At 40.2% G+C, this 24,107-nt stretch overlaps 1 protein-coding gene across 1 annotated transcript in view; it reads left to right on the top strand.

Annotated features, from left to right (window-relative positions):
- LOC111862531 (calexcitin-2) overlaps positions 1-23,881 on the top strand; it is a 68,773-nt gene extending 44,892 nt beyond the window's left edge. Inside the window, exons 4-7 of the mRNA XM_023848014.2 lie at positions 13,501-13,620; positions 17,916-18,030; positions 20,914-21,011; positions 22,658-23,881. Of these exons, the coding sequence (XP_023703782.1) occupies positions 13,501-13,620; positions 17,916-18,030; positions 20,914-21,011; positions 22,658-22,771 (447 nt within the window). The 3' untranslated portion in view covers positions 22,772-23,881. The remainder of the gene's footprint in view (positions 1-13,500; positions 13,621-17,915; positions 18,031-20,913; positions 21,012-22,657) is intronic.
- The last annotated feature ends 226 nt before the right edge of the window (positions 23,882-24,107 follow it).

Genomic DNA, 24,107 nt, shown 5'->3' with positions numbered 1-24,107 from the left:
AGGGTGTAATACTCCTGAAATAATATTCCAAGAAAATTATTTTTTCTATAATTTCTGTCTGAAAATTGTGCTGCGGCCTATACACGCGTAAATACGGTATCACATACGAGTACACAGGGCTGCCAACGTGACCTCACCCTAAGCCCTGAGTCTTGGCGGCTACCGCATCAAGTACAGCGTTGCCTGGCACGGTGCTGTATTGTCACCATGACCAGCCTGGGACCGGACTCACATGACAACAACGTGACGATGCTATGGCGTACCTGATTTAATGCAAGTACGCCGCCCATCCTCCTGCGAATGGGCCCTCACTCATAAGAATCAGACATTGTTTTAACGTTACCGTTTGCGAGTTGCTCCTCTTGCTATGTTGTCCCTGGTTCGAAGTCTGCTTCAGGTGGATGTAATCCCTGGGTTAATGCAACCGTTGATAATGTCACTACACTTTTCACAACACTTATCACGAATAGTTCCAAGATTCTTGCAGTACATTGTATCCACACAAATTATTATAGACACTGTCGATGAAATGAACGCCTAAGCTTCCGGGGGGGGAAAATATTATTTCAATAGAAATATTCACGAATACTACGATATGTCATTAATGAGATCACAAGAAATTTTGAAAATTTGTGATAAATTTAGTTCCTTTTATTTCTTCATATCACATGATCTAGTGTACCTCGAGAAACCTAACATAGACCCACTGTATTTTTCGATACAATACCATAATGCTGAGAAAATCGTGTATAAATAAATTATACTGCATAACACAAGAAATGCTCTATACTTTTTCCCCCCAAGCACAGTTCGCCACACAAAGAGCAATTATTTTAAAAATATTTGTCTAAAAGTTTCATTTTTGCACCAGCACTCAAGGGAATAACTTCTTATACATCATACGAAATATATTCACCTGGTTACCTGCCTGCCACACAGATAACTTTCCTCCCAAAACTATATTTTGTCTGAAAATTAGATTTAGAAAAATATTGGCATTTACAGAAATTTATGATAAACTGATTTTTAAGATATTGGAGACAAGAATCTGTTCTGTTGTTAGCGGTTGCTGCTTTTGTCGTAAATTTTGTGCTTAAAAATAACCGTTACAGGTTACAGTGTGACAGAATTTAAGCACTTTTCTTGGTAAGCTCTCTGGAAACAGGAATACTGCAACGAAATGTAGGCTTCTTAGATCATCGCAATGGAGAAATTCCAGTCACAGTTGCTATCAGTGTTAGTTTTGAACAGTATAGAGAACAGACATTAAGAAGGAAGTTGGACTAGAATTAAACACAGAGAAAACTAAGTATATGTTGCTGTCTCGTCACCAAAATGCAGGGCAAAATCGTGACATAAAGATAGCTAAGAGGTGTTCTGAAAATGTGGCACAGTTCAGATATTTGGGAATGGCTATAACAAATCAAAACCTGATTCAGGAGGAAATTAAGAGGAGCTTGAACTCGGATAATGCTTGCTACCACTCAGTCCAGAACCTTTTGTCTTCTCGTCTGCTGTCCAAAAACATAAAAATTAGAATATACAAAACTATAATTTTGCCTGTGGTTCTGTATGGGTGTGAAATTTTGTCTCTGGCATTAAGGGAGGAACATAGACTGAGGGTGTTTGAGAACAGGGTGATGAGGAGAATATTTGGACCAAAGAGAGATGAAGCGACAGGAGGTTGGAGAAAACTGCATAATGAGGAGCTTCATAACTTGTACTCTTCACCAAGTATAATTAGAATGATCAAGTCAAGGTGGGTGAGATGGGCAGGGAATGTAGCATGAATAGAGGACAAGAGGAATGTGTGTAGTACATATTGCTGGGAAAGCCAGAAAGAAAGAGACCACTAGGAAGACCAAGGTGTAGGTGGGTGCATAATATTAAAATGTATCTTAGAGAGATAGGATGGGGAATAAATGACTTTAAGAGGGGTTACCAGCCTAGCAGTAACTTAGTGAAGGATGAGAATGGTGATCTGCTTGCAGATTCCCACCACATTTTGAATAGGTGGAGGAAGTACTTCTCTCAGTTATTGAATGTACATAGGGTCAGTGATGTTAGGCCTGACCCTAGCCCTTTTGGGCTTGAAAGTGCTATTGCAAAGTTTAAAAGGTATAAATTGCCAGGTAGTGATGAAATTCCAGCGAAACTAATTCAAGCAGGAGGTGAAATATTACATTCTAAGATCCATAAGCTAATTAAGTCAATTTGGAGTAAGGAACAATTGCCTTATCAATGGAGGGAGTCCATTTCTGTACCAGTTCACAAGAAGGGTGATAAAACTGACTGTAGTAATTATCGGGGGATATCACTGCTATCAACTTCATACAAAATTTTATCCAATATTCTTCTTTCAAGGTTAAGTCCATATACAGATGAAAGTATTGGGGATCATCAGGGTGGGTTTCGACATAGCAGACCAACTACAGATCAGATCTTTTGCAATTCGTCAGATATTGGGGAGAAATGGGAGTAGGATGAGACAGTACATTAGCTATTCATAGACTTCAAGAAAGCCTATGATTCAGTTAGGAGGGAAGTATTGTACAGTATTCTGATAGAGTTTGGGATACCCATGAAAGGTTGATTAAAATGTGTTTAAACGAAACGTATAGTAAAGTCCGAGTAGGTAAACATTTGTCTGATAAATTTCCTATCCAGAATGGTCTAAAACAAGGAGATGCTTTATCGCCATTAGGAAGGTACAGGAAAACCAGGAGGGACTGAAATTAAATGGGACACATCAGCTGTTGGTCTGTGCGGATGTTGTGAATCTACTGGGTGATAATGTAGATACCACAAAGAAAAACACAAAATTTTAATTGATGCTAGTAAGTAGGTTGGTTTAGAAGTAAACAAAGAGTAAACTAAGTGTATGTTGCTATCTCGTCACCAGAATGCAAAATCATGACACAAAGACAGCCGACATGTGTTTTGAAAATGTGGCACAGTTCAGATATTAGGGGAAGATGATGATAAATCAAAACCTACTTCAGGAGGAAATTAAGAGGGGATTGAACTCAGGTAATGCTTGCTACCACTCAGTCCAGAACCATTTGTCTTCTTGTCTGTTGTTCAAAAACATAAAAATTAGAATATAAAAGACTATAATTTTGCTTGTGGTTGTGTATTGGTGTGAAACTTTGTCTCTGACATTAAGGGAGGAACATAAACTGAGGGTTTTGAGAACAGGGTGTTGAGGAGATCATAGAAAGATGGAGGTTGGAGAAAACTGCATAATGAGGAGCTTCATAACTTTTACTCTTCAGCAAGCATAATTAGAGTGATCAAGTCAAGGAGGATGAGATGGGCAGGGCATGTAGTACGAATGGGGGAGAAGAGGAATGCATATAGGATATTGGTGGGAAAGCCTGAAAGAAAGAGACAACTAGGAAGACCACTACATAGGTGGGTGAACAATATTAAAATGGATCTTAGAGAGATATGATGGGGTAGTATGGACTGGACCGATCTGGCACAGGACAGAGACCGGAGGACGGTTTTTGTGAAATGGTAATGAACCTTCGGTTTCCATAAAGTGCTGGGAAGTTCTTTAACGTCGAATAATGTGATAACTGATCAATAATGAATTGGAAAAAAAAATGGAAGGAAGAGATCATAACCTAATTAGAGTATTATAGCGGCATTTGGAGGGACTGAGAAAAACCAGGATGAACATGATTCAGGATAGCGGGTGTCCCTACCGAGATTCGAACCCAGCATTTCCGGAACACAAGTTCTTAGCATTTCTGTTATCAAGCTGCTCGCTTGTGTAAAATTGTTTAAGAAGAGACCACCACGTAGCTGTAGCATAAATGGGTGAAGTTATTCTTTATTTCATGACATTTTATCAATTTCGAGGTTATTTTGTGGCGGAAACGAGGAGCTATCTGTTGTGAGCCATTAGCCGGTAGAAACCGAAGGAAATCTTCAATTTATCCTTATGTAATATAGCGAGTTTCTACTAAGTGAAAAGTTTATTTATTACCTATGAAAACCACGAAAATTTAGGTAAACATACAGAGTGTCCAGTCAAGACGGCACTATGCTACAAGTCGGAAGGTCACGGGTTCATATCCCGACGAGGTCAGTGGATTATTTTCAATTGATCTAATCCTTCCAGCCGCACTATGGTCCTGGGGTCGACTGAGCCTCTAACAGAAATGAGTATCAGGAATCTTCCTGGAATATTCTTGGGGGTAAAGAGCTGCCGGCGCGTAGGGCTGACAACCTTGCCGCCATCTGTGAGCAGACTGTCTAGAAAATGTGGGAACCTCAACATCTCACAACCCTATTGGCCTCCACAGCCTGTTACAGGGATACAAGAACGGATATTAGAAAGGTGGAAGATGCACCATTTGATTGGTTCTTGTAGAATAACGGTTTTTATGTGTCGGATGTAATTCTGTTCACCTGCGTCCAGTGCATATCCTGACCTTCACTAGCATTTCTGAGCAAGTCAGATGTAACCTGTAGCGATTATTCTGATGCGAAAACAACAGAAAATTTGTAGTTACATATTCGTAATAAAATGAAATGCATATAAACTTTTACAATGAATGTTATTACGTTTACATTATCTTAATTATGAATTACAATATGCCTGATGAGCAACAAATTTAACCCCAAAAGAGCGTGCAAATCTGTGAAACAGTTACTTTGAACCCAGTGTCTTACTCAATTAACTGTAGACGCTATCAAATTTTTAATTTTCTGATTATAAAAATAACATTATGTGAATTTACGTATACAGCTAATATTAATTTATAATACGAGAAAAGGTAAATTTGTCTCTGTGCTTAATTATGCACTACGCACGAAAACCTATGGGAAAGTGAATGTATAAATCCAAAATTTCCTGACTTTGGATTAGTTGGAGGTGAGCGGTCAGCTTCACGTCCCTACCGCTTTACCCCCGGGGAAAGAGCTCCCGGTGCCCATTGAATAGGAGGCTAGGTGGGCCCCAGAGCATGTCTGGACGACGTAAAGGAAAGAAAATTCTTGACCCTACCGGGACTCGAACTCCGATCCCTCGGTCGTCCAAGCCCGTGGCCAGTCCCGATACCGACTGCGCTATCCCGGCTCCTTATAATAAGATAAGTTAAGCTGAAATTATTGTGGTAAATTTTACCAAAAGACCATAATATTTATATTTCGTCTTATCACATTCTAAACACAGGAGAGAAATATTTTGCTTAAACAAGAGAACAAATTAAAGTTGGTTTCATAATTAATCTAATGTAAAATAACATTAAATTAAATAGACTTGCAACTCGAGCAGCAAATATAAATTATGGGGTTCCACACGGATCTACCCCATTCAAATACATTACGGTGCAGCAACTGTTGCGGCGAGGTACCCACCTCCGAACCGGACGAAGTCCAACAGCGCTTTGGTTGAGGTTAGGCGGGATGGCGGGATGGCGGGATTCCGTACTAATGAGCTAACCATCCTACAGATGTCACTTGTGTCGATATCAAACCTGGATTGCAGTGGCGAACAATGAAAAAATATTTAAAATCGTGTAGTTAGCGATCGAAGTCAAAATGTGTGAGGCTCATGGGCGTCCCCAATTCACATTAATAATGTTAGAGCTTATGTTACGAATCACAATCTAATTTGGTTGGTGGGATAGAAATGTATGTACGAGAGTAAGTCAATAAGTAAGTTACAAATGGATATAGAACTTAAACAAATAAGAGTACTGATTTGAAAAAATGTTTTTATTTCTCAACATAGAGGCACTTGTCCCGTGGTTTCACAAGCCCCACACACGTATATCAATTTGTAACTTACTTATTAACTTACCTACGTACTTCAAAGTTTGATAAATTTCCCATCACCACCCCGATACCCTCAAAACGATTTTTTGGTCCAACCAACTATCTCTGATTTTAGCATTCAATTAAATTGTAACGTATGTGCGCACACAGGCCTATGTGATTTTAGCTCTGGTTGGGAAAAAAAAGAATATTGAGAATATTTCGACGTAAGGGAGATGTTCCAACAGAAGAGCACAAAGTACAGCGTCATGAACCTCAACATTCAGCTGACATTTATACAGCGATTAAAGCAACCAGATCTAAATATACAAGTTATGTAGTTCAAAGATACTATTTTCTGGGATGTGACGCCGTATAGTCTGTTAAAACTTCATCCTAGAACATAATAATCTTCATAGTCACAGATGTGAGAAACTCAAATCTAACATATGTAGGATAAGCCTGCTTGTATTTTTGTGTTCTTTGTTTAACGACGCTGTCAGAAACGCATAATATATAGCGTCGAATGGTAGGATGAGAGTGTGAGATGCAGTTGTGGCCTTTTGGAGTATGCTCCCGGTATTTTTCTAGAGGTACGGAGGAAAACCATGAAAATCATGTCAGAATAACAGTATTCCGTTCGAGATTGGAAATCGATACCTACAGAATACAAGTCAAGACTCGTTACTGCTTAATCCAAATTTCAAGACAATACAGTTGTAATGAACAAGGAATGCGTATATAATTTTGGTTGGGAAACCGTGTGGGAGATTCAGAGGCAGTATTAGTAAAGAAATTATCAATTTATGACTCATATCAGCTTATCAAGGGAGCAATTTAACATTTTTTTCCTATTCGTCATCATAGCTTGGTGCTCAGAAATCCGTTTGTAGTTTTATTTTACGAAGCCAGGATAGCTCAGTCGGTATAGCCACGGACTGCACGGCAGGAGTTAGATTCCCGGCAAGGGCAAGAGATTTTTCACTTCTCCACAGAGTCCAGAACGTCTCTGGGGCACACCAACCTTCTTATCCAATGGCTACCGGGGCTTTATCTCCTGGAATTAAGCGGCCGGGGCGTGACTCTGACCACTCACCTCCATTTAGTGCCGAGGTCAAGAATTGTGAGGCTCTAACTCCACGCCACCACACGTCTTCGTTGCATGTTGCTTAATTAATTAAGCAAAGGGATAACTTTATACCTTCAATTTTATTTTATATAATTTATTCAGTTTAATTGCAGCTTTATTTTATTATTAATGCCGCTAAATTTTCCCATGAACATGGCAGTGGTACAAGTGTTCTAAGAGACAGTCCGCCACTGTGATTCTTCCCTCGTAAGAACAAGTGAATGTCGCGCAGGACAGTCTACTTGCCCCTCCCACTTCTACTAGAGGCGCGCGGTATCTGGGGACACAATTTGCCTTGCATTTCAGCACCAACAGAATATTACATGATCCTTTAAAGTTTAAAGTAAATGGTACAATAGACGCGTTCTTACATGTAACAGTAGAACGGCAAGACAGAAATACTAAAAATCTATTGGAGCTACTGAGCATAACCTACAAAAATTTCGACACGTTGTTTCCTGCATGAGGCCTTTACCACATCTGAGGGCTGCAAAGGAAATTAACAGAGGCCATATTCATATATATATATCTCTCTCTCCATACATAAAACAAGAAGTTCTGTGAAGAACTAACTGCCTATTTTCCCTTGAAAGGACATGTACTTCATAGAAAACGACGCCTCCAACAATTCTATAGTTGCATGTGTATTCGTTGTCGCGGTAACATTGTAATAATCGTGGTAACCCTATCTTTTTAGAGAATTGTTATCATAGAAATGGATGTTCACTGCTTTGCTTTAGAGTTGGAACACGTTTAGCCAACCGTTACTTAGTAACGGGTGACTTCATTGTGGGAACAATGTTTACCCAGCCGTTGGCTTGTAATGGATGTTGGCGTTGATTTCGCTATTCCAGTTTCTTTGGGCGACATGTGGACAAATTTTCCTGTATGAACTACGTTTCGTACTTCAGCTATCGTAGCACAACCAATCAGCAAGCGTTTATTGTACATATAGTAATGTTTCAATAAGGTTTCAATTTTAATGTACAAAGCACATTTATTCCAACAAAGACCCTAATTTAATACCGTTTTCAACGTTAATCCTGGGAACCAACTTTCACCAGTCACTTTTTTACCGAGCCGTTGCCTAGCAACATACACATAAAAACACAGACTGATGGGAGGGATTTCTGAAATACGCCGTCGAGATTGGCTCGGATGCCAAGTTTCATAAAGACTTGCTCAGGCATTCAAAAGTTGATATGGGGAGTTGGGACAGAGACACAAGAAAAGGAAGAGGAAAGCAATTTCCGTTTACCATTTGCCGGGCGCTAACAAGTTGCATGAAAGTGTACATTAGAAATGACCTGAGAACTGGAAATGTTTGGATTCAGCGTTTTAATTTATCCGTAAAGTTTATTAACAACTTCTTTAACTGATACGGTCGACATAATTTCTTCCTGAGCATCTGAATTGCAATAGGGTGTGTTCGAAACCCAGGCAGTTCTCCCTCTTTACTTCACGAAATTCAAAGACTTAATCCAAACTCTTGTGCTCAGTGACTAAAGCACTTCGGCATGTCTTCAAATTTACTATCCACAATGATCTGCAAATCCCATTTGTCATAGAAGAAATACATGGACTGTCAACCCTCTTGACCGCCTCTGTGGTCTAGTGGTCACAGTTCCTGGCTACAGATCCAGAGGTCCTGGGTTTCATTCCCGGCGCTACCAGATTTTCTAAGAAGTAGTGGGTCTGGAAGAGGGTCCGCACAGTCTCGTGAGGATACTTCAGGAGCTATTTCAAGGAAATAGCGGCTCTGGTCTAGAAAACCAAGAATGAAGCATGTCCTTAGTGAATTCTGAAGATTAGTTGAGTACAGATTAGGATAGAGGAGTACAACGTGATTTAAGACAAGAAGACTTCATAGTGATTTGAAGTGACAGTGTCTGTGTTGAGATCCGTTGCTAGGAGACGACTAGTGGAAACAGAGAATCCTAGTGCGTGTGCAACGACGAACTGTAAATCGTGTAAATCAGCGATAGCGCTGTAGTCAATGTAATTAAAATATGTTGTAACCGAGTTGCTAATAAATCCAATCATCCGAAATAGAACCCGTCATTTCGTAACGCGTACCATCCTACACGTGACATTATTTTATACGTTTTCCCTATTTGTTTCGACTCTGATTATTGCTCCAATAATCTGATTTACCTCCCTGCTGGCGCCCATTCTTGAAACCCCCTTGACAATAATGTTTTTTACAATTGCACAGTCGTGGTAGAAGCGTAGGTGAAATGGGAAAATAATAGAAGTGAGGAAGAATTATTGTGGGGTGGGAGAAAGAGCCTTATTTTTTAGAATGATCCGAGGCTTCGACTGCTCGTCCTTCTGATAAGGGCAGTGTGAAAGTGAAGGCCTTAGGATGGTTAGAAGCGGTGGCTTGAGAGAGGGGTAGCAGAATTTTTATTTTCTAAATCACACGTAAATTTCATAATTTGGAAAGCTAATTTATGGACCACAGGGTTTAATTTTCATTAATTTAAATTAGGAGTGGCTGCACGAGAAGCAGGCAGTAGCAGCTGGAAACTTGGGAACCATCTCAGTATTTAAAGAGTCCTGTGTTCTGGGGTATAACGCCGTATAGTCCATTGAATGTCAAGCGACGTTTCGGAGAAACATGTGGACAAGTAAGAAATCAATGTGAAGCGGATAACAAGCAACTCTGCTGTCTATTTGCTTCACGAAAATTGATTTCTTGCTTAATTTATTATTCGACTCTGAAGATGGAAGTAACATATTCCTCTGATACGTCGGTTGACTTTCAAGAGACTTGCCGGTCTTATGTACCGGAAGATAGAGCTGTTATAACCACCGGTGTGAGAACCTCAAATCCTACATCTAAGCACTTGCTTGAAGACAGAGGAAACCCAAGGAAACTTGCGTGAAGAACCCCAGCCGCAGGAGCTTCCTGATGCGCACTGCCTTCTGGCCAGTAGCGCGGCAAACAAGACAATATAGGAGTTCCTTAACATTCCTCTAACGCATGCCCTGTTGCCTTATTGATTAACTGAAGTACACGTCAATTACGGGAAAAAAAGTAAATATTAACGTATATCGTTCTCTGGATTCGTGAAGCAAATGGAAAACGTTGCCATGGTACTGCATGACCCGAGCTTCCTACTGGCTGTGAGACGAGTGCAGAGGCTGCTCGGCAAAATGAGGCGTGGATAAAATGTGTCTAAATATACTGTATTTAACCATTTAAAGCCCAGTGATTACTAATGTAGCACCTGCTTTAACGTACTAAAACTCCTTATTCTTCCCACCTTGTGTACGTGTATTTGTGTGTTCCGTATGGTTCTCACAATAAACAGCTACTGTTTCCCTAAACAGCATTAACCGGTTGGGCTTTGTAGCGGAGATGTAATGTGTTTCCTGTGAGGTACGGACTGAACTCTGCATTCTGCCCACACAGTGTATTTGTGTGTTCCGTATGGTTCTCACAATAAACAGCTACTGTTTCCCTAAACAGCATTAACCGGTTGGGCTTTGTAGCGGAGATGTAATGTGTTTCCTGTGAGGTACGGACTGAACTCTGCATTCTGCCCACTCAGTGTATTTGTGTGTTCCGTATGGTTCTCGCAGTAAACAGCGACTGTTTCCCTAAACAGCATTAACCGGTTGGGCTTTGTAGCGGAGATGTAATGTGCTTCCTGTGAGGTACCAACTGAACTCTGCATTCTGCCCACACAGTGCTTTTGTGTGTTTCGTATGGTTCTCACAATTACCTGGTGGTGGCAAAGGTTAGAGAAAGACTGGCAGTGAGCAAATAACACACAGAGTTCATATGGAGAGGTTCAATATCAAGAAATTAAATGAGTTAGAGGGTAAAGAGCAGTATTGTGTTGATATCTCAAATATGTTTGCAAAGTAAAAGTAAAAAAGTAAAGCTGTCCCTGTAACAGGCCGTGAAGGCCCATAAGGTTGTGAGACGTTGAGGGTCCCACATTATCGAGACAATCAGCTCAAAGTTGGCGGTAAGGTTATCAGCCTTACGCGCCGGCAGCGCTTTACTCCCCAGGAAAATTATGTAATCAATTCCTGGTACTCATTTCTGTTAGAAGCTGAGTCGACCCCAGGGTCATAGTGTGGCTGGAAGGAATAGGTCAGTTGAAAAAAATCCAATGACCTCATTGGGACTTGAACCCGCGACCTTCCGGCTTCTTGCGGCTTTGGAAAACTTGGAAACTGAGGTGGATATTAATAAAGCTTGGGAAACTATTAGATAATATAAAAATGTCTGCCAAAGAAAGTCTAGGTTATTATGAACCGGAGAAGCATAAGCCATGGTTCGATGAAGGATGCTCAAAATTATTAGATCAAAGAAAGCAGGCCAAATTGCAATGGTTACAGGATCCAAGCGAGTTAAATGGGGATAATCTGAACAATATAAGACGCGAAACCAGCAGGCATTTCAGGAACAAAAGGGGGAATATCTGAAAGACAACATTGATGAGTTTGCAATGAACAGTAAGAACAAGAACGTTAGAGACTTGTATAGAGGAATAAATGACTTTAAGAGGGGTTACCAGCCTAGCAGTAACTTAGTGAAGGATGAGAATGGTGATCTGCTTGCAGATTCCCACAACATTTTGAATAGGTGGAGGAACTACTCTCAGTTATTGAAAGTAGGTAGGGTCAGTGATGTTAGGCAGACAGAAATACATACAGCTGAGCCGTTAATACCTGATCCTAGCCCGTTTGAGGTTGAAAGTGCTGTTGCAAAATTGGAACGATATAAATCGCCAGGTAGTAATCAAATTCCGGCAGAATTTATTCAAGCAGGAGGTGAAATATCACATTCTAAGATTCACAATCTAATTACTTCTATTTGGTATAACAAAAAATTGCCTAATCTGTGGAAGGAGTCTATTATGATATAAGTTCACAAGACGGGTGATAAAACTGACTGTAGCAATGATCGGGGGATATCACTGCTATCAACTTCGTGTAAAATTTTGTTCAATATTCTTCTTTCAAGGTTAAGTCCATATATAGATGAAATTATTGGGGATTATCTGTGTGGGTTTCGACTTAACTGATCAGATCTTTTGCATGAGTCAGATATTGGAAAAATAATGGGAGTACAATGAGACAGTACATCAGGTATTCATAGACTTCAAGAAAGCCTATGATTCAGTTAGGAGGGAAGTGTTCTACAATATTATGATAGAGTTTGGGATACCCATGAAAGGTTGATTAAAATGTGTTTAAACGAAACGCATAGTACAGTCCGTGTAGGTAAACCTTTGTCTGATAAATTTCCTATCCAGAATGGTCTAAAATAAGGAGATGCTTTATCGCCACTCCTTTTCAACTTTGCCTTAGAATATGCAATTAGGAAGGTCCAGGAAACCAGGTGGGACTGAAATTAAACGGGACACATCAGCTGTTGGTCTATGTCGATGACGTGAATCTACTGGGTGATAATGTAGATACCATAAAGAAAAACACATAAACTTTAATTGACGCAAGTAAGGAGGTTGGTCTAGAAGTAAACACAGAGAAAACTAAGTATATGTTACTGTCAAGTCACAAAATGCAGGGCAAAATCATGATATAAAGATAGGAAACAGATGTTTTGAAAATGAGGCACAATTCAGATATTTCAGAACAAAGATAACAGATCGAAACCTGATTCAGGAGGAAATTAAGTGGAGACTGAATTCGGGTAATGCTTGCTACCATTCAGTCCAGAAACTTTTGTCTTCCCGTCTGCTGTCCAAAAACATAAAAATTAGAATATACAAAACTATAATTTTGCCTGTGGTTCTGTATGGGTGTGAAACTTCGTCTCTGACATTAAGGGAGGAACATAGACTGGGGATATTTGAGAACAGGGTGTTGAGAAAATTTGGACTGAAGAAAGATGAAGTGACAGGAGGTTGGAGAAAACTGCATAATGAGGAGCTTCATAGCTTGTACTCTTCTCCAAGTACAATTAGAATGATCAAGTCAAGGAGGATGAGGTGGGTAGGGCATGTAGCACGAATGTGGGAGACGAGAAATGCGTATAGGATATTGGTGGGAAAGCCAAAAGGAAAGAGACCACAGGGAAGACCAAGGCGTAGGTGGGTGGACAATAATAAAATGGATCTTAGAGAGATAGGATGGGATGGTATTGATTGGATTGATCTGGCTCAGGATAGGGACCAGTGGAGGGCTCTTTTCTCTTAGAGGATTAGTCGACCCGAGGTCCATGGTGCGGCTGGAAGGATTAGGTTAATTGAAAAATCCAATGACATCGGGAATCGAACTCGCGACGTTTCGGCTTCTGGTATATATAGAGGGGTCAAAAAGTATACGGACACAACCACAAAGTTGAAGCGAAATGTAATGTAAGTTGTGTAGTGAGATATTCTCTCAAAAGATGGTGCTAATCACATGAATGCCAGAGCCACCATATCGAATGACAGGACAGTCGAAGAAAATGGCGGTGGAACGGTGTGTATACATTTGTTTCAGCCCCTCTGTAAAGATATATTCCCTGCTTCGACTAATTACAATTACTGATCTCTATTTATAAATTAAGAATGGACAGAAACAATAATAGTTATATTGAGGTTCATGATCTTCTGGTTACATGTGCACATGCGCAGAGGATCCGCAAAGCACGAGGCTGGAAAGACTCAGATGCGAAGTACTCAGAAACTAGAGAGATCCTGCTGAAAGTGTGGGACGGTCTGCGGCAGAAGGCTGATGCCAATCAAGACGGTCAGGTAAGAAAACATTTTATTTTGATCAAAGTTTCATTAACTGTAGAACTCTCAAGTTTATTTTCTACAGTGCTTAGTTAGTTAGTTATTAGAGAGGGTGGGTTTCCCCATGCACTTAGACCAGTATTGGTCCATTGTGCTTCCCTCTATGATATTCTACCAGTTTCTATACCCTACCGATATTGGTGCGTACCATCAGTCCCGACCGAGCCAGCGAGTTCTCTACTGGCTTGGCGGTATCTATAATGCTTCCCCCATCTATCGGAGGCGTTAATGACTATTGTTGGGCGGGAAATGTCCTGAATTTGGCTCAGTGACCTCCTTTGGAGATATGAGGTTCTTTTACGTGCCGTAAAGCTACGACACGGCTTATAGTCCCTCCCGGAGGACTTGATCCCTGAATTTTTCCGCCCTTAAAAATTCCACGACCTCCGCCGGGTTTTTGAACCCGCGTACCACGAGTCATGAGGTGGGAACGTTACCTCTAGACTACGGAGGCCGCTTTCTACAGTGCTTAGTAAAATCACTACAAAACCTATGGGTTCATTGTATAAACTCCCTAAGAAGATGATCCACATATTTGACTATGTGGTTCAGATAAACTGTGAACAGATGGCAGATGCTGTAAGATGTGGAAATTTTTGTGAACATCGATATATTCGACATCTGGCACTTAAGGGGTTAAAGTATAAAATCAGCGATACGTAATTGATCTGAGGTAATGTTTTTTTTGTGTACATTTTATTTCGTGTTTTATTCAAATTTACAAATTCAGACGAATTATATTGTGATTGTGAAGAGAGCAGGATACAATAATATTAATTATATTACAATACTTGGTGTAAAATACAACAAATTTGATTATATAAAACAAAAGTTATAGTATAAAACAAGAATAAAATTCTTCAATAGACGCTTTACATCATCGAGTCAGTCGTTGGTTTTTGTGATTTTGTAGCGTTTCCACGGACAGATTGGAGTATTCTATATATATACAATAAATTGTTATTGGAGGCTCGTGATGTAGATGTAGTAATATTAATGTCAATTATTTAGTCGGTGCCTCATCTTACGAAGTATTGTCCGTTCTGTAAGGAATGTTAACAACGAGAGTCGTTGTAGCAGAGCCGAACTAGGCACTGACTTTGATATAGTTGTGTTGTGACAGTTTTAATAAACAAGTTGTATAGAATATTGTGTCAGGGGAGAAAGGCTAGGTTAATGGGAGGGCATTAACACTTAAGCTTGGGGGTTGCACCTTCTGCCCTAAAGATGGAGGCAATACGTTCCTCCGAAACATCGGCTAACATACTATCTACATGATGTCACATCCCAGAAGACGGCTTTCTTCATAGTCACCGCCATGAAAACCTCAAATCTGACATATATTATGATTTATCAAGGAAACTGGTGCAGTGCCCATTTGCCTACATATGCAATTGGAGACTTAAATTTAAATTTATGATTTCAAAAGGAGCTTTATTATAATGTGGACTCACCAGTATCATGATCTCGCCCACTGACTGCATTATGTTATTCCTTTAGTATAATGTGTACTGTACGACTTCACGAAAGGTTAGGGTTTCCATTACTTGTGCATGCATTATTCTGTTTGATCTTGAATCTGCTCTTTGATTTGTGTACCGTGTACATGTGGGCGACCGCCACTGTGGTCTAGTGGTCAGAGTTCCTGGTTAGAACTCAGAGGTCCTGGTTTCGATTCCCGGCGCTACTAGATTTTCTGATAAGTAGTGGGTCTGGAATGGGGTTCACTCAGCCTCGTGATGATAATTGAGGAGCTATTTCAAGGAGATAGCGGCTCCGGTCTAGAAAACCGAGATACGACCGTGGGGATCCGTTGCGCTGACCACGCGACTCCCTCTGTCCGCTAAAGTTGCTACTAACTTCGCCGACAAGCGGCGGTCGCTCGGTCGGTATAGTTCGCTTGCGGACTAAAGCCGCGGAGTTTTTGTTTGTTTTTTGTAGGTGTGGGCAATGTTGCAGATGTTTTGAAGGTACATGCTGTCTCCATCTTCAGGACCGGAGTGTGTAGGATTTGTGAGTGTTTGCATATACATAGGTTTCGATCCAACAAACAGACGAATGTGTGGGGCAGGGCAGTGGAGTGGGAGAAATTATCAAGCGGCAGAAGCTTTGGTAACGTCTCTTTCAACACTGTCCCTTTCGTCCTGATCAGGCAACAGCCTCCCCTCACAACCACCTTACCCATCGTAAGTCTGTTGCAATAAAACCTATATGTTGTCACGTGATGGAGTGATGATAGACGGGGTTTGGATTAGTAACCGGATTTATTGTCCTCTTACAGAACGTAACTACAAGTCACTACAACAGAGTCACTGAGTTACACATACAGATCACTGTAACTACAGCACACAAAAGGTCTTCTCAGTCTTCAATAGACGTTGCTTGGTAGTGGCTTCAAGTGTGAACGTTCCCCTTCCTCTGGGTTCCCGAACTGTCCCCAATCTCAGCTACCAGCTTCTCACTTCTCACAACTGCAACTTTCAACCGATTCAACAACTAAATTACTAGTCCTCGTTATAAAGCCCCAGCACAGACTGCACAGAAAACATATCTTGCCTTATTACGTCTTCTCTCGCTGCCGAGGAAACGTGTCCACAGAGCTGTGTCCTAGCGACGGCTGTTTTACGGCCGCTGTTTACACAGCTGTTACTTGGCAATGGGTCTATATGTCACAATATACACGAACACTCACTCACCTTGGTCACATTGATCCTGAAGATGAAGGCAGTAAATACCTCGGAAACTATGGAAACACTGCCCATATCCACAAGGTACCAAGAACCAACAGTAGTTCAATATTGACACTGAGCCAGCGTCAGAACTTGCTAGGACTAACAGTGTTTCTCAAACATCCGGAAACTACGGCACTACGTGGTACATGGGCGGTCGGCGCAGGCGCGGAGCAGTAATCCCGTCTTAACATTCCCCTTAGAAGTAAGGAGCTCGCAACTGCGCTTTTTACTTCGAGTAGGAGAAAAATTAGAGTTAAAAGTTGCCATAAACCACTTTCATCTATCCACCAGTTTAAATTAGATTTTTAAAGCACTAATTCTTCATAATTTTTAGTTCAAAATGTTGTATTTATTACTTGTGATACACGATACATGGGCTATATACCGTGCAGGACAGAATATAAGGTGACACACACTTTTTCCAATGAGAAAATGAGGGGAAAATAGGAGAAGTGTTTTGAGAAAATCGAATATACCATTTAGTTCCGAAGGTTGGTAGCAAACATGAGTAAAATCTAGGCAAAGGTGAAGTTGCACCTGTGCTTAGCTAATTAAGCACTATGCCATGAAGGCGTATGGGAGAGTTCATGTATAGATCCACATTTTCTTGACCTCAGCACTAGTTGGAGACGAATGGTCAGCTTCACGTCCCTGTCGCTTTAACCCGCGGGAAAGAGCTCCAGTTCCCAATGGATAGGAGGTTGGGTGGACCCCAAAGCCGGTCTGGACATGGAGAAAAGAAAATTCTTGACCCTAACGGTACTCGAACTCCGACACTTCTGTCGTACAGCCCGTAGTCAGTCGCTATACCGACTGAGCTATCCTGAATCCTGCAGTAAAATCTTTACTAATAAAAATAATAAACTAAGTATTTAATTCACTTTCTATGAAGCAGTATATGAACAGATACTCGCCTTGTATTCGGGCTGCGGAGGTGTGCACGCGGTAGTGCAGATGGTTGAGGCGCTATGCGGGTTCGATTCCCGATGAGGTTATTCATTTTTTTCAATTGACCTAATCCTTCCAGCCGCACTATGGCCCTGGGGGTCGACTCAGCCTCTAACAGAAATGAGCACCAGGAATCTTCCTGGCGGGTAAAGGGAGGCCGGAGCAAACGCTGACAACCTTACCACTATCTGTGAGCCGATTGTCTAGAAAATGTGGGGGCCTCGACGTCTCACAACCCTATGGGCCTCCACGGCCTGTTACAAGGGTAGCTTTAGTTAACCTCACCGACATCTGTGAGGCGATTGTCTAGAAATATGGGAGCCTCGAAGTCTCACAACCGTATGGGCCTTCAAGGTCTGTTGCAGGCATAGCTTTACTTAACCTCACCGACATCTGTGAGGCGATTGTCTAGAAAATTTGGGAGCCTCGACGTCTCACAATCCTATGGGCCTTCACGGCCTGTTGCAGGCATAGCTTTACCTTTTACCTCATACTCGGGCTAATACGTTAATATTACGGATCGCCAAGAGTTGACACAAGAGTGGGATGTAAACACGTGCCATGTCGCTGCAGGTGAGCCACGAGGAGTGGGTATCCATGTGGAACGATTACGCAAAGAATCCCGACAAGGCGCTCGATTGGCAGAACCGCTACATGAATTTCATGTTTGACCTAGAGGATTCTTCAGGTAAGCCAAACATAACCTAGACAGGCCACGGTGCACTAACATATAACTTACTGGCTGTATGCCATATTATCGCATGTAGTCCGACAGTAGTTCACCGACGTTTCAGAGGACCGTACCGCCTCCCCCTTCAGGGTCGAAGAGTAAGCCAAGCAAACAACTAACAAGAAGGAAGCAAAGTGAGAAAAATGATTGCTTGGCTTACTCTTCGATTCTGAAGAAGGAAGCAGTACGGTCCTACGAAACGTCAGTGTTGGACTATACGGCATCATATCTCAGTTGCTTCACTTCAACAATTACTAAGCATACAATGGTTCCTGGCGCATATTCTGAACTGTCATATTGCCTGCCTAAAAGGTCTTTCAGGGTTCGTCATAATCGTAAGTGCCGTAGGTCGTTACGTTAGAAGAAGAAAGTTGATAGATTATGTTTTTAACAAAATTGTGAACATAATCGTCACAACGGAGAACTCAATGATTGTACATGACTCTTCTACCGTACGGTTGCCTGCTCAAGGCATGATGTAACCTCATATATATACACGTAGTTGCAATAAAGTAGAGTTAGACACTGGACTAACAGATTACGGGTTATGGAATTACTCCTGCGCGGAAATTAAAAGGCATAACCATAAAATTAACAACATAGATCTTAAGTTCACCTTTTTTTTTATATTTTACAATCTACTCAATATACATAAATAGAGTAATTAGTAAAAGGGATGGGTGTGTGTAATATTGAAGCAGGTATCATCCTCCGATGATTCTCTGGTGCTTATCTAATGAGATCCTCTGGCCACGTTCTATTTAGTCTTCTTTCTATTGCTGGTTGGTTGAAGAGGTTTCTTATTAGTTGGTTGTTTTACTTCTTTTGGCTTATTTTGGACTTCATCCATCGTCTGGTATGTAAAAGAAAAAAGACCATGACGTTTCGGAGACTGGATCTGTCTCCGTCTTCAGGTGGGTAGGGAAGGATAAACCTACTCTGTTGGGCCCGTTAGGAAGAGCTAGTCTCAATCACTGGACCTTTCAATTCTATCTAGTTGGTTGTTGTTTTGAGTGGTCCGGTTTTTGTGTTTCTCCGCGTATGCTCTGATGACTTCTGTTACACATGGTATGCTTAGATCATTGTGTAAGGTAGCGTTTGATACGTACCAGAGAGCATTAACTAGTTTTCTTAGCGTTTTGGATTGGGAAGTTTGGAGAATTTTTGTGTTGGAAGGTTTGCTGCATCCCCATAACTCTATCCCGTAGGTCCAGACTGGTTTGATTATTGTTTTGTATAGGATTATTTTGTTTTCAAGAGATAGCTGTGATTTTTTGTCGATTAGCCAATTCATATTTCTGGTTTTGAGCTCTAACTGTCTTCTCTTAGCTTTTATATGCCTTCTCCACGTTAGTTCCTCATCAAGGTGGAGTCCTAAATACTTAACTTCTTGCTTGATGGGTATGAGGGTGCTGTTGATACTAACTTGCGGGCAGACAGCTCTTCTTGTAAATGTTATTTGGGAGGATTTTGCAGGATTTACTTTGATGAGTTCACATTTAATGATTTTTTTTTGATAAATATTTATTTTTTAAAAGAACAAAATATGGAAAAAAAATATAACGAACTAGGAGAAACCACTTTTTCTTAATACATAATTATTTATTTAGCAATTGTATCGCGTATCCTCATGCGGCAGTGATGAAACAAGATACATGAGAGGGCCAGTGGATAGCTAGTAGCAAGATCTTTTGGAACAAGCATGAAATTAATCTAAGTATTGTTCAAAATGGTAATTCCTATCACTCACAGAGCGCAGTGTCTTCATTCTGGAGACCTACAGTTTAATGCTGTTTGAGGAAAAAATCTGTTTATTCTTACATTTGCGTAAAACCTATAAATACAGTATGCTGTAAAAATGCGGATTTTCTTAATGTCAAAGAAGGTGGTACATAGAATATCCATGTTCGAATCTAAGACGCCAATTATTCTGAGGTATTTCGTGGATTTTGTCTCTTTAGCAAATGTTGATACATCAAATTAGGCCATGGCCACTTCCTTCTACATGCTGTCCAGTTCGTTATTCACTAATTATCACGTCATTGAACATTATGCAGTCTGAAGTACGTAATGAGAGCGCCATTATACGTATAAACCATAGGTAAAAAGGTAAATTCCCAGTGCTTAACTAATTAAGCACTACGCCATGAAGACGTATGGGGGAGCAGATGTATAGATCCACATTCTCTTGATCTCGGCACCAGCTGGAGGTGAGTGGTCAGCTTCACGCCCCTGCCGCTTTGGCCCCAGGGAAAGAGCCCCCATACCCATAGGATAGGAGGTTGGGTGGAGCCCAGAGCTGGTGTAGATGACATGAAGAAGAGAAAGTCCTTAAACCTACTGGGACTCGAACTCCAACCCCTTGGCCATCCAGTCCATAGCCAGTCGCTATATTGACTACACTTCCCGGCTCCTATTAAATAAACCATAGCAACGATGAATACAAATAAAAAATCTCTCCTTGATTTTATATTTGTCTTTTCAGTTATGTTAATGACTTTCAAGTTTTTCAACATCTGAAAAGAATTCCACATCAAACATGAATAAATTGTCTACCAGATCATGCCTAATTCCTGTGTAAACTTAATCTAAAATATATTTGAGGTTAAGTCATACCATGAGTAGACAACTTTATTGAAGAAAAGTCCCATGTGTTCAGCGACATCTCCAGTACTGCGATTTTGGTTCTCACTTTAGGTTGAAAACAGAATCTACTTTGTAATGATGATATAATGATCTGTCACTATCTGATGATGATGACGGACCCTTGAAGATGTTTTAGCACACATGTCAACATACTAATCTGTAAAAACTGTACTTGAAACTATACTGTGTTTACAGGAGACGGCACAATTGACGAAGCAGAGTTCAAGTCTCTATGTGTTAGTTATGGTCTGAGTCCTGAAAGTAGCGTTGAAGCCTACAATAAATTCACTTCTGTAAGTATATCTTAGGTTATGAATATGGTGAGGGGTTTGGTTGCAGTCTTCTGCGTTGAGGCACTGTGTAGTACTAATTAATCAAGCACCAGGCTGTGAAGACATATGGGTAAGTGGAGGTACACCTTCGAGCATTTGTAACTTCAGCACCATATGGAGGTGAGTGGTTAGTTTCACACCTTGGCAGCTTCACCTTCAGTACCCATTGGATAGGAGGCTGGATGGTCCCCATAGCCAGCCTGGACACTGTGGATCATACAAAAATCTCTTGCCCCTGCCTGGGATCAGACCTAAAATCCTCAGCTGTCCAGCCTATCGCTATGCCGTCTAAGCTATCCTGAATGAGAATTGGAAGGGGAAACCCAAGTACCAGGAGAAAATCCTGCCAGTGCCACTCTGCCCACTACAATTACCATATGGACTGCCCTGTGTTTGAACTGGAACATTCACGGAGAGAAAGTAATGGTTAACAGCCCTGAAGTGTGGCATGGTCACGGAAGGTGGATATTAATGTTTCGGAGTAACATTTGCCACCATCTTCCGGGATGACGTGACTAGGGTGAGGATACAAGTTGAGTAATACATGCCAGTTGCAAAGAACATGGTCACTGAGACTGGTAGGCGAGGGGGGGGGGTGGACACAGAACTAGTGTGGGGTAATAGGAACTATGAAAAGGGAACGAACAAATTTTCTTACATCTCCTGTCAACTATGCCCATTGTCCTGGACTGGCTCCATCTTCTCCCCTTGTCAGTGGCTCTGAACAGCCATGTTCCTAACAATTTCCCTATATAACCTAACTCACTATACTCGAACCCTGAAGGTCGAAGCAGCATTTTCCTCTGAAAAGCTAGTAAACACCCACAATTCTACATGATGCCACAACACAGAAGACCACAATCGAAATTTCTGTAAGTAGGTTAGTTCAAATAATTATCTCAAATAAAATTTAAACAAATTCCTCTGAAAGAAGGATCACCTTGACCTTAAACTCTACAAAACATGAAATACTGTTTTATGAATGTATGCAGTATCTGAGCACATCAGCAGTCTTATGTTTCTCTTTAATGTTTAAAATTGCTGTTAGACACTGAATTCAATTCCAAGTTGAAGATAAAATTGCAGTTATAACAGAGGCAAAATCGTTCTTAAGTGTTACTTAGTTGATATTTTAAGAACATTTCTGTATGTGAAAAGCTAATGTAATCCACCCACAGAGCACAACAGACTGGCTACACTGTACTATGAATAAATAATGCCTAAAAGCGCACAGGAAGAATGAATGTGATAAAAATTAAATGAGCTGTGGTAACGAGACGTAACAGTAGTATGATCTACAGTAATAATGAATAACAGAAGTATGAAACCTATACCAATATGGGTTAACATAAGTAACAAGCATTGACAGAACACAAGTTACAGTAACAATGAGTAACAAAAGTGCTCGAGAAACATTTTAGTTTGCAGGAAAGTATAAAATAAAACTAGTTTTGTTATGCATGCCTTAATTTATAAGGAAATTTAAACTGCAATGACATTTCAAAATAATAGTTTACGTTGCACTACAGACAGAAACAAGTGGATGAGTGTTATAAGGATCAAACAATTATGCAAATTCATTTAATTATCTTTCATTGCTATTTTAGAACAAGACTGTGGAGATAACACGAGAAGTTTTTGCTGACCTATGGAAACAGTTCTTCTCTTCCGAAGATCCTAATGCACCTGGAAACTACATCTTTGGCAAAGTTTCGCTTTAATAACCTTTCACTGTCTCTCTTCATTCCACGCAACTTATTATGACACAACATCTCAGCCTGGATCTGCGTGACCAGGTTGCAAGTGGAGGGCACATCCTAACTGGGTTTTCCAAGGTCATCCGATGTGTGAAATGAGAAATTGAGTACTACGAACTAGGCGTTCAGAAACTTTTACAACATTAATACTGTTATTGCAGGCCTTTTTTAAAAAGGTGTAACTTTTTTGGAAACAATAACAAGATGTAAATCTGTAAATGAAGCTGGAATCCATAAAAATGCAGGCATAGCAGAAACATTTGAACTGTATCACAAAAAGTGATCATGATCATGATAATAATAATCTCAAACTTCTCCATGGTATGTGTGCCAGTAATTCATGTTTCTGCTAAACTAACGAAACAAAGGCACCGATCTGTAATCAGAAACAACGGTTTTTACTGATATTTTCTGCTGGGATAAAAATTTTGTCATAAAAGTTTAATTTATCATTAATTTACATCCATAACACCTCTAATATTAATTTTAAATATTGTAAATACTGATTATGGAAATGTATAAGACAGTGAGAATTATAATACAGTATAATTAAGTGGGATGTTACACAGAAATGGATTGCACCTGTTTATTAAAGGCTTAAATAATTTCAGTTCACACATGCACAATCATCTGACCAAAAAATAAATAAAAATTAATATTTATTGGATGTTACAATTTATGTAATGTGTTGATATGGAAAGCCTGGTACTGATATGGCATCTGCAAACTTCTGCACAATGACCTGTATTCTGCTACAAACATTACAGTATGTTTACAAAAAAGTATTCTGATGATGGTTTATTGAAATAAATTACAGGCATTAGTTCACGAAGTTACTAAAAACATTTGAGGTTGGAGAACAATATGAATACAAATGGTGTTGGGGAGTTCAGCTCACAAAGTCACTGTTAAATTTCAGCAAGAGTTATGCTGAGAAATATAAACCTATGGTAAAAAAGCCTCTCTACCATGGCATACCAGAACAAATTTCTATACATTATATATATATAAAAGAATTGTGAAACAAATGTGGAAAATCAATAAAATGGTATAATGTTTCTGTTTTAATTTGTATATGGTTCTCAGATTATTTTCTTGTGGAGTATCACTGTCATGCCCAGTGGCTTGGTACTGCCATGAAAGCAGATGATAAAAAAAAAGACATGGTAATTGTAAATGCCTAGATTTACTGATGTATTGCACTTACAACACTAATATGGCATGAGCTTGTATTACAAAAATGTGTTCAATGTGTGATCCTGCCTTTCCATTATAATCGCAGGAAAAAAACTTAAACGTT

This window comes from Cryptotermes secundus, unplaced genomic scaffold (assembly GCF_002891405.2).
Source record: "Cryptotermes secundus unplaced genomic scaffold, Csec_1.0 scaffold1084, whole genome shotgun sequence".
Classification (NCBI taxonomy): Eukaryota; Metazoa; Arthropoda; class Insecta; order Blattodea; family Kalotermitidae; genus Cryptotermes; species Cryptotermes secundus.
Note: the sequence above shows the minus strand (reverse complement) of the source record. Positions and strands in the feature narration are given on the sequence as shown.